The 12,421-nt window shown below is 36.3% G+C and overlaps 1 protein-coding gene across 1 annotated transcript; it reads right to left on the bottom strand.

Moving 5' to 3' along the window:
• Positions 1 to 2,903: 2,903 nt before the first annotated feature.
• Positions 2,904 to 12,067, bottom strand: LOC109704880 (secretory carrier-associated membrane protein 2-like). Its single transcript, XM_020225660.1, has 3 exons — positions 11,855 to 12,067; positions 11,347 to 11,395; positions 2,904 to 3,140 (listed from the first exon to the last, which is right to left on the bottom strand). The coding sequence occupies exons 1-3, from the start codon at positions 12,004 to 12,006 to the stop codon at positions 3,084 to 3,086; spliced, it is 258 nt and encodes an 85-aa protein (XP_020081249.1). The 5' UTR covers positions 12,007 to 12,067; the 3' UTR covers positions 2,904 to 3,083.
• Between the last annotated feature and the right edge of the window lie 354 nt (positions 12,068 to 12,421).

The raw sequence follows: 12,421 nt of genomic DNA, 5'->3' as shown, positions 1-12,421 counted from the left end.
GTTTTTCCTTAACCCCGAACCAAACGGTAGCTAAGGGTTTAGAATCTTTATTTGGTCGATTAATATCACTAGTATCATGATTCTTCACACTTTAATATACACGGCTACTAACCTATTAATAGGATTGGAACCGTTGTCCTATCAAGTTGCTTTGAATGATCGACACTTCAAATTGATAATCAGCACCGTTGAAATTGATCTACACTATAAGAAATGTTTAGAAACTAAATTTTGTAATATTTAAAAATCATTATCAAGTTCATCTTAAGAGTTAAAAAATGAACGGTCATAAATGAATAACCTTCTTAAAATAGAGGTTAGATTTTCTCAATTCATAATCAGAGTTATCAAACATTATCTAAATAGTATAAAGAATTTTCTATCAAAAATTTAAGTAATTTGGATTGCTCTACACCGTTAACAAGCAAACAGCTCATATAGGCCGTCAAAAATTATCAATTTTACGACACTTTGATCATCATGTAAATAATTTTTAAAATTTATGAAATTTAGTTTCTAGATATTTCAAATACTCTAGATCAACTTCAACGGCTCCGATCATCAATTCGGAATCTCTATCATCAAGAACAATTTGATAGGACAAGTGCTACTATCCTATTAATAGGATAGTAGCCCTAGCCTATATATATATATATATATATATATATATATATAGAACTAGACTAAAATACTATCAATAGTACCAAGCTATTGGTGCTATTGATTTTTTTAGCCCTTAGATTGAGAAGTGTGCGGTTAGGATGATGTGGGCTCCCTAGGGTTGAGTGGGTGGTTGATTGAATAGTATAAGCTCACGAGTAAAAATAATAAAAAGATTAAATCTAACGATAGAAAACTCGATAGCACTAAATTCTTGATGCTATCGATAGTATCCCAGCCGGACCTCTCTCTCTCTCTCTCTCTCTATCTATATATATATATATATATATATATATATATATATTATAAGTGAGGCTACTATGCTTCGGGCAGCACGGAGCCTTTCGTGTTCCAGCCGTTGTTTTCGATGTTGCGACTTTCGAATCGTCGATTGGCTCCGTTAAACTTGATCTACAGTATGTACCTAGAAAATAATTTTATGATTTTACGATATCCATTTGCCTAGTAATGAAGGCGCGTCAAAATCAACGGCTGACAAATAAAAATCTTATAAAATGTAATAATATGACATTAAAATTTAAATCAAAGATATTGATCTTGTTTTATATAGTATAAAGAATTTTCTATCAAAATTTCAATGTTGATTTGGATATTTCTACACCGTTAAACTTGCAAACGGCTCACTACGGCCTTTGAAATTTGTTGATTTTGAGCCCATTCGATCACTACTCACTAGGCAAATGATATCAAAAAATAATAAAATTTATTTTCTAGGTACTCCAAATACTCTAGATCAAGTTTAACGGAGCCGATCGACGATTCGTAAGTCGCAACATCGAAAACGAGCTAAAAGTACGGAAGGCTCCGTGCTTCCGATAGCATAGTAGCCTCACTCTATATATATATATATATATATATATATATATTATTTAACACTCTCCCTCGCGTCTAGGCTTAAAACTTTTCGATAGACTGAAGACATAGATATAAATTAAATGGGAGAAAATTAAATACGCTAGGAGGCTAAAAGGACTCAAAACTCTTCAGTTCCAATACCACGTTAAATTATATTATATAAAACAACCACTGTTCTCCAAAACCTTAAGATGTTAGAGAATGGTGTATATATATATATATATATATATATATATATATATATATATATATATAGAGAGAGAGAGAGAGAGAGAGAGAGAGAGAGAGAGTTGAGCTGGAATACTATCGGTAGCAAACTGGCTCCGTTGCCACCCATTTATTTTCGATGATGGAGCTCTTAAATTGACGATCGGCACCATTGAATATGATCTATACCACTTGAAGTATCTAGAAACCAAATTTCAAATCATTTCGGCATCATTGACCTAATGATCAAAGGGTTTCAAAATTTGTAATTTTAATGGTAGATATGAGACGTTTTCTCGTTTAACGGTGTAAAGCTATCCAAATCAATTGAATTTTGGTGAGAAAATTCTTTAAACTATTTAGAATAAGATCTATACTCTCGATCTTGATTACAAAATTCCTATCATCGTTTTTTAGAGGATATTCATTTTCAGCCGTTCATTTTTACACCCACTTGATGGACAAGAGAATAATATCGGAAAAATATAAAATTTGATTTCTAAATACTTCAAGTGGTATAGATCATATTCAACGGTGCCGATCGTCGATTTGGAGGCTCCATCATCGAAAATAAATGGGTGGCAACGGAGCCCGTTTGCTACCGATAGTATTCTAGCTCAACTCCATATATATATATATATAGAGAGAGTTGAGCTATGATACTTTTACAAGTATCACCATCATGGTGCTATTAGGTTTTAAGCCATTGGATCTATTTTTTGATTATTAATAGTCCTTGGATTAAACACTATTCCACCTACCACCACCTACCACCATCATCTCAACCTCACATCTCTCCATCCAAGGGCTAAAAACACACAAGTATCAAGTATTCTAGCCCTACTCTATATATATATATATATATATATAACTAGGCTACTATGCTATTAATAGCACCAAGTCATTGGTGCTACCAAGTTTTTGGCCATTGGATTAAGAGATGTGTGGTTAGGATGATGTGGGCCCCCTAGGGTTGAGTGGGTGGTTAGTTGAATAGAATGATCTAAGGGGTGAAAATAATCAAAAGGGTAGATCTAACGGTGGAAAACTTGGTAGCACCAAGTGCTTCATGCTATTAATAGCATAATAGTCGGACTTTCTCTCTCTCTCTCTCTCTCTCTCTCTCTTTCTCTCTCTCTCTCTCTCTCTCTCTCTATATATTCAAGTCTCCTTTGACAAATATGTAAATAAAGGTCACTAGAAATAGTTAACTATCATGGTTAGCAACAAGAGCGTGGGCCACTCTCATTTAACATAGAGAAGGAATAGACTACTATTCAAGATGTAATTCATTTAGTTTTTCCCAAATTCTAATCAAAAGAAATATCCACCTGAATGACTCAAATGCTGAGCAGAGACTCGAGGCAGAATAATCCAAATCCAACGAAGTAAAATAACTGCAAGTAAATAGAATAGGGTGAGGTAGGAATTGTGAACAAAAGGAAACTAAGGGTAGGTTTGGTTCCCTGTAAAACTAGCCCAAAAAGTATTTTTGGTTTGAAAAATAGTTCTCCGATCATTTGGTTCGAAGTAAAATTGCTTTCTCGTAAAAATATTTTACAGATTTTGGGAAAAAAACACTAGGTTTTCATTTTTCGCTGGTTTTGAGAGGAAAACGAAAACTCCTCAGCAAAGCAACGCGGTTCACCGCCTAGGTCACACGTGGACTTCTCGTGGCCTGCGTGAGAGAGAGGTCCACGGTGAACCTATAGAATGAGGGTACTATATTATATATAGTACCGAAGCTCCGGTACTATAGTCTTATTTTCGATTGTAGGGTGTTCAAATTAATAATCCACACCGTTAAATATGATCTAGAAACCAATTTCATAATTTTTTTACATCATTTACCAAGCGATCACAGGGTCTCAAAAATAACTATTTTAATGGTCGATATGGCACGTTTTTAAGCTCAACGGTGTAAAAGTATCCAAATTATATGAAAATTTAATAGAAAATTTTATTTAACATCAAGAGTAAGAATAATACTTCCGATTTGAAATTTGAGTCCTTTATCACCGTTTTTTATTAAATTTTTATTTTCAGCCGTTCATTTTGAGACTACTCGTTCACTAGGCAAACGAAGCCAAAAAATTATAAAAATTGATTTTAGATAGTTCCAATAGCATAGATCATGTCTAACGGAACCGACCACTAAATCGGATGTCCCATCATCGAAAACAACTTACAAACACGGAGGCCTCCGTACTTTCGAAAACATAGGAGCCTAGCTCTCTCTCTCTCTCTCTCTCTCTCTCTCTCTCTCTCTCTCTCTCTATATATATATACATATATATATATACACATACATATACATATATAAGAGTCGGTGAATGGTCCAGCGTAGACCACTATAAGTATTGGAGCCATAAGCACTCACATAAGCTCGTGGACGCATGCAATGGAGCTTCCAAAGCGGCACGATTTCCACGCCGACTTAAGTATGATCTCAGAGTGAGAAGAAACTTCTAGAAAATGAAAATCTTCGTAAATTTCCACCAAATCTATAAAACAATTGTCCATCAAGCAGATATAAAATAAACGGTCAAAACCAAACGACGTCCTAAAAAAGGATGATCAGATCCTTCGAATTCAAAATCGGAGTTACTCAACTTTAACGAGGAAACAAACAGAACCCTCAATCAAAAGGACAAGATAAATTTCGCTTTCCTTTACACCGTTAAACCAGCAAGTATCTCAAACCAGACATGAAAAATCAGCCAAATTTCTGACCTCATGAGCATAAGCCAAACTGATCATCGAAAAATAGACAAAGAGCAATGGTTAGTCATTTTCTACTGAAGTGCCTAATTAACATTGATCGACAAATAGGAAACGAGCAACGGTATTAGGACTTCTTGTCAGACATATCTGTGGACTTGAAGTATTTCCCCATAAAGTTCAGGAGAAAACTTTTTGATTTACGAGTCACGAGAGCAATCGTACTCAGAATACTATAGTATGACTGGACCCACTATAGTCGTGACTGAAAATGTTCGTCAGTTATGTCACTGCGAATCATGCAATACAAACCACATACAAATATATTATATATCATCAATAGACAGTCTCCGCCATGCTCCTTCAAGAAAAGAACAACAAAAATTACCATCTTAATGCCATAAATGTAGATTATTAGCCATCCAATTAAGAGATATAACAGTTAGGATAATGTGGCAACCCAGTAACGACCAAAACTACTAGCATGACAATAACTCGTTGGGCCCAACAACCGGACCAAAATGCACTTAGTCTCAGTTCCCCAAGTTAAAGAAGCACCTAAAGTAACTAAGTCTGCCTTAAAAGAAACAAAAGAAAAAAACCCTAAGAACCAGAGCAGATAGCAGGAAAATTGAGGTGTCACAAACACCCCACGTGAAGGCCCTAACGACATAGTCAAATGGTTTCTCAATTCACTACTGCACTTACTAGCATAAGCCCATAAGTAATCACCAGAGCTAACTTATATGAGACTTAAAACGTCAATCGCTAAAACGTACATTACCTAGATATGACACTTGTGTAGAGACTCAGAAAGGACAAGAAACATTTATAGAAAACACTGAATGTCCAGAAAGAAAACTCAAACAGATCTGATACAAAATAAGTAAAGAAACACACAACTAGCAACAAAAACGCATTAGAGCACAACAAAAGAACTCCACTTAAAGACATAAACCCCCTTACCATAACGAAAATGTCAAATGAAGACCTCTTGCTATAAAGCCCCTTTAAATGACAACGGACCTTAAATATACACCCCATGTGGGACTATTGGAATCTCACATCACCCTAGGGTAAAGAAAAAAAGGAAGGTCGAAAAAAAAAATCTACATGATTGAAAATGACCTGAGGAGTAGATAAAACGAGTGAAAACAAACTAATACAGCACCAAATTGCTCAGATACTATCACAAGCCTCATTAACCATAAGTTGAAGGCACTAGCAAAGTATATCAGATTGAAATCACGAACCCTTATAGAAAAGGAGATCTATCCAAGCCAATCGATGCATGTAGATTTTGGAGCCATTGAGATGGAAAGAGAAAGAGAGCTTGCGTTAGGGAAGATGTGGGCCCCCTAGGGTTGAGTGGGTGGTTGGTTGAATAGTATAATCTAATGGTTGAAAATGATCCGAGGAGTAGATTTAACGGTAAAAAACTTACAAGCACCAAATGCTTGATACTTTTACAAGCACCATAGCTGGACTCTATATATATATATATATATATATATGAGTTGAGCTAGAATACTCTCAAAAGCACCATGAAGGTGGTGCTTTTGAGTTTTTAGCTATTGGATAGAGAGATGTGAGATTGAGTTGATGGTGGTAGGTGGTGGTACGTGGAATAGTGTTTGATCCAAGGGCTATTAGTAATTAAGGAGTAGATCCAAGAGGTAGAAACTTAGAAGCACCAAGGAGTTAGTGCTTCCAAAAGTATTCTAGCTCAATTCATATATATATATATATATATATATATATATAGTTTCCAAATACTTTCAATAGTGTAGATCAACTCTAGCAGAGTCAATTGTCGATTTGAAAATCGCATCATTGAAAACAACTTGGCAGTACGGAGGCCTCCGTGCTACCAAGTTGTATAGCAGCCTAGTTCTATGTGAGTCCGGCTGATATACTGTTGGTAGCACAGAGGCATCCGTGCTACCAAGTTGTTTTCAATGATGCAGCTTTCCAATCGACGATCGGCTCTATTAAACTTGATCTACACTATTGAAAGTATTTGAAAACTAAATTTCAAAGTTTTTTGACATCATTTATCTACCAAACGAGTAATCTAAAAATAAACGGTTGAAAATAAAAATCTCATAAAAAATAATGATTAAAAACTTAAATTTAAGATCAAAGTTACTGATCTTTCTCTACATAGTGAAAAAAATTTTCTATAAAAACTTCATTAGATTTGGATTGTTTTACACCATTAAATTCACAAACGCATCACATTGACCATTAAAATTGTTAATTTTAAGACATTTTGATGACTAACAAAATGATGTCGAAAAATTATGAAATTTAGTTTCGAAATACTTTCAATAGTGTAGATCAAGTCTAGGAGAGCGGATTGTCGATTTGGAAATCGCATCATTGAATGCAACTTGGTAGCTCGAAGGTCTTCGTGCTACCGCTAGTATACCAGCCTAGTTCTCTCTCTCTCTCTCTCTATCTATATATATATCATTTAAATATATTTTATGATTAAATATTATCTACTAATCTAATTCGGGATAAATTTAAATCTCACGCATAATTCTCAAACTGATTTTGAGATTCTAATTTAATTAGGACTATCAATAATAAATGAGTTAAATAATTAAATGTAATTTAATTAAGCAGTTTTTTTCTTTACTTCATCACTTATATTAAACTCTTTAATGCATGAATCTTATCCGTATGTTTCGGATGCACACAATTCTTAATATATGCGACCACATATGTTCATTACCATTCAACAACGAGCTCAACATCAAACTTTTTGATATTTAATTAGAGCTCCTCTAATCGGTAAATAAGAATAATTCAATTTAAATCATTCATATTCTCTCACCGTCTGAAAATGACACCTAACAGTATATCACGACAATTCAGAATAGTGATGAAGAATAAACCTTTTTGCTTACAATTATCGCGTAATTAATTCCTTCCAACATATAACGTCCGAATCAAATTAAGGTTATGGTTACTCGCCAAATCTTATCATTCGATCATATGACTAGAATATCCGAAATCAACTCAATATGATAACATAGTTGGACACTCTTTTACATATCATATACTCTGGCTAGGGTTTTTCGAGTTGAGTCCAATAGACTACATAGACATTCTCCCTTATTATTGAGAGTGTTGAATTTCTTTTAGCGCATTCACATGCCTCACCGCATAAATTACTACAGCCACTCAGTACAGAATATAAACTCGTATCTAGAGTTTAAGTATTAGTACCATATCAAATGGTAGCAATATACGTAAAGCAACTATAATGTCTCAGGCCCGAGAAGTACTTGACACAACTGTACAGCAATGAACTTATCACTGGCGAGTGTCGAACCATGTGGCTGTTCAACTAAATGGTTACGCTAAAGTGTAGTTGTTTTCTAACAAGCGCCTATACACTTGTTCTAACGTCCATACACTAGTGACTTGAGAATCATCATTTCAATTAGAAATATAGTATACACTAGCCTATACGAAAATATCACTACCCCTTTAATATTCCTTTGATAATAAGTATTTAAAGTGTCTCATACAGAAAAATATATATCTCAAATTCCTAACTCTTAAGAATATGTCTTCTCAAACAAAAATCCTATGAACAATTCACGTCAATAGTACACTGCTATACAATAAATATAATAAAATATCCGCCCTCATATTATAAATTATAAATGATTAATATATAAATACTCTTAAGTTAGTGTCACCAGATTAGCTTTGGGGCATATAACTAATAACGTTTACAACAATAGAAGCTTTAAGCTTTAAATTTTTCATTTGCTAAAATATCTACTATAATCACCGACTGTCCCTAGCACAAGTAACAAAGGGCTTAGTGGTTGGTACCCGAGGTCCTAGTTCGAAATTTAGCTGCATCATATTTTCAATTAAGTTTATTTCTAAAAAAATGAACAAAGCGGATAGCATGCTATCTTTCTACGGCTAAAAGGGTGCATTTGGCTTGGTGTAAAACGAACCAAAAAATTATTTGCATATGAAACGCTTTTCATTTATTTTTTTCACCAGACCAAATAAATGCGAATTTTTTTTCCTTCCAATCAAATAAATGTTGATAGAAAATTACTTTTTTCTCACAAACCAAACACTATAAACTATAATTTTTTGGCCAATTTGCATAAAAAATCCACAAGTTTTGAGCTTTTGCGAAATTGGCCCACCTTTCTCGATTTTGCAGATTCGGGCCGGATTTTTAGAAAACTGACCAAAATATCATTATTCCTTTCTCTCTCTCTTTTTTTTCCCGTTCTTTTTTTTCCCTCTCCAAAAGAAGAGGCGGAGGCGGAGGCGGCCCTCCTCGCCTCTACCCGTAGCGTCCTCGCCCGCGTCTGCGCACCGCCTGCCCTCCTCGCCTTCGACTTCACCAAAGCTGTGCTCACCGCCGCCCTTTGGGACGTTCCTCCTCCCCTCCGCCTCAAGTGCCCTCGACCACGCCTACTCACCCCCCCGCTCTCCTCGCCTCCGACCCCACCGAGGCTACACCGTGATCCTTTTTTTTTTTTCTCTCCAAACCTCCTCCACCGCGACCCATCTCCACCTTCATCTCCATTGCAGCAGATTTTTCTCCCACCAAACTCACTTTTTGGAATCCCTTGTCCTTACCACCGCCGTCGATGACGAAAAGAAAGCGCTTCTCGATGCCAAGAAGCTTGTTGGCGAGGGAGGGGGCACGCGACCCACCGCGCCCATCTGGAGCCAACGAGCTATGTGGGAGACAAAGGAGAATGTGGCGACGCCGAAAAAAAGAGTGGGTATTAGTGAACGTGGCATCCTAGAGAGCAGCAACGAGCACGGCCTCAGCGGGATAAAAGGCAAGGAAGGCGGAGAGTACTGCACAGGAGCATCTCTGGTCAAGCATTTTTATTTGCCTAAAATAAAAAAAACATTAACTAACAATAAAAAAAAAAACTAGAGAATAAAGAAGAAGAACTAGAGAAGACGAAAGAAGAATATGAGATTGCACTGTTAAAATAAAGTTGCACTATTTTAAAAGAACGTTGCACTTTTATAGACGTAAGTGCATTGAAATATAAATTGCATCATTTAAGATGAAAGTTATACTTTTTAAACGAAAGTTGCACTATTTGAAAGATAGTTAAAGTTGCACTATTTGAATTACAGTTACACTGTTTCTCTTCCCAAAGAGTACCCTTTAAAATAAAAATTACACTCTTTAAATAAAAATTATACTATTTAAGAGATAGTCACACTATTTCTCCTCCCAAAGAGTGTAATTTTTATTTAAAGAATGTAACTTTTATTTTAAAGGGTGCAGTTTATATCTAAAAAAGTGCAACTTACTCTATAATAGTGCAACGTTCTTCTAAAACAATGTAACTTTATTTTAATAGTGCAATTTCATCATCTTCTTCCTTCATCTTTAGTTCTTCTTCTTTATTCTCTAGTTTTTTTTTTTGTTTTAAGCAAATAAAAATGCTTGACCATATATGCTCCCGTGCACCCCCGCCTTCATCACTTTCAACCTCGCCAAGGCCGCACTCGCCGTTGCCTTCTAGGACGCCGCGCTCGTCGTTGCATCTTTTTCGGTGTTGTCACACTCTCTTTCGTCTCCACTTCGCTCGTCGCCGGCCTTGGATAGGCGTGGTGGGTCCTGTGCCTCCTCCCTCGCCAACGAGCTTCTTTGAGCTAAGAAGCGCTCATTTTCATCGTCTGCGGCGGCGGTGAGGACAGTAGGTTTCCAAAAATGGGTTTGGTGGGTGAAAATTTTGCTGTAGTGGAGGAGGAGGTGGAGGTGGAGATGAGTTGCAAAAGGCCGCGGAGCTAATGAGGAAGTTTGGAGAGAAAAAAAAAGAGGATCACGACGTAGCCTTGGCGGGGTCAGAGGCGAAAAGAGCGTCGGGTAAGCGGGCGAGGTCGAGGGCGCATGGCGTAGAAACGAGGAGAGGCATCCCAAAAGACGGCGGCGAGCGCACCCTTGGTGGGGTCGGAGGCGAGGAGGGCGGGTAGTGCGCGGACGCGGGGGGCAGAGGCGAGGCGGGCCGCCTTCGTCTCTGCCTCTCTTCGGAGAGGGAAAAAAAGGAACGAGAAAAAAAAAAGGAAAAAGAGAAAGGAATAAAGGTATTTTGGTCAGTTTTTTAAAAATCAGGCCTAAATTCCAAAATCGAAAAAAACGGTTCAGTTTTACAAAAGCTCAAAATTTATGAATTTTTATGCAAATTGGCTTAATTTTTTTTATAAAAAATTAATTTTATCAATTTTATGTTGAACCAAGCAAAAAAAGGGCAAAAGAGACTCTGAAACAAGAATTTACATGCGTATCGGTAGAGGTGTAATGTGGGCCGTGCCGGCCCAGCACGGCCCATATTTTTCGGGCCGAAACGGGCCAAGGTCCAGCCCGACCTGGATTTAATTTCGTGCTGGGCCCAAGTTTCTTACCCTCTAGCCCGGCACGGCCCTTTGGCCCGGAAGGCACAAGCCGTGCCGGGCTGGGCCGAGTCGTGCTTCGGGCCGATCTAGTAAAGTGTTTATTTTTTTAAAAAAAATTAGTATGAAAATTTCAATTATAAACAATAAATATTTTTATTTAAATTAATATTTTGATTAAAATATTAAAAAATTATAAAAATAATTATACTAAAGTAAATATTTAATTTTTTNAACATTCCCTCAGCTGGTCTCTTATAAAGTATTTTGAATCAACTATCAAATTAGAAATAAAGCTTTGTCAAATATTCAAATATTGCCCTATATTTTTCCTCTAGGCTCCCAACCAAACAGTGGCTAAGAAGCATAGCATTATTTCAGTAGAAATGCACCTTATCTGCTATATCAAAAAAAATAGACATATCGGGCACATTTAATACTACTGCTACTCAACATGTAACGCAAACTTACCACGTCTATGACACTATTCCCTATGACTTCAATCGTTGGCAAGATTCCTCTGCAAAAAGATCATACACAAAAAGAAGGCGGATTAGTGAATGAAAATTTTCTTTGATAATGCAAGGGTGATAGTTTGCTTCAAACTAATAAATTAGTGAATGGGTATATCACCGTACAAAAGAACTACAATAGTTTAAGATTCCTTCAAAATGCAACTAAATTTACAACCCTCTTCATTTGTAGGGGCACAAACAATCTGCCACTATGTAGAATATGTAGAAGTCCAAGATTCAAAGTTTCAAACTGTAACTGCAACTGCAGTTTTGTAAGTTATTTATAAATGCTTCAAAGTTTCAAATAATCCACTGTATCAGAAGAAAATAATTATTTGACACCAAGATAACGCTGGTAAAATAGTCACTACGTCCATGATGAGGAAAACCCTGACCATGTTTATGCCACTTAAACAAATTCGTACATTAGTTTCTAGATCTATTTTGAATGAAATAGAACTTACGTCAAAGATTTTCCCTTGAAAATAACTGGAGGAGCCACAGCTGAATATACACAGAAACAAATGTGCAGTTGCAATAAGGTATGAAAAGAAGATGAGATGTCTATTGTGTTTGTTCGACTTAATCTGGAGAGCCTTTTGCCACAATAACACATTACAGAACTCACCAAATAAAACAGAAAGAACCATCCAAACTTCAAAGCACTCTCTGTCCTATAAGATATTTTGTAAAAAAATAAGTCAAATATTATTCATTCAAAAGAGCAATGAAAAAATAGGATTTGAGCTGGAATGCTATCGGTAACAAACGGGCTCCGTTGCCACCCATTTGTTTTCGATGATGGAGCCTCCAAATCGACGATCGGTACCGTTGCACATGATCTATACCAACGGGCTCCGTTGCCACCCATTTGTTTTCGATGATAGAGCCTCCAAATCGACGATCGGCACCGTTAAAAATAATCTATACCACTTGAAGTGTTTAGAAATCAAATTTCATACTTTTCCGATATTGTTCTCTTGTCCATCAAGTGGGTGTAAAAATGAACGGCTGAAAATGAATATCCTCTA

Source organism: Ananas comosus, unplaced genomic scaffold, assembly GCF_001540865.1.
Source record: "Ananas comosus cultivar F153 unplaced genomic scaffold, ASM154086v1, whole genome shotgun sequence".
Lineage (NCBI taxonomy): Eukaryota > Viridiplantae > Streptophyta > Magnoliopsida > Poales > Bromeliaceae > Ananas > Ananas comosus.
Note: the sequence above shows the minus strand (reverse complement) of the source record. Positions and strands in the feature narration are given on the sequence as shown.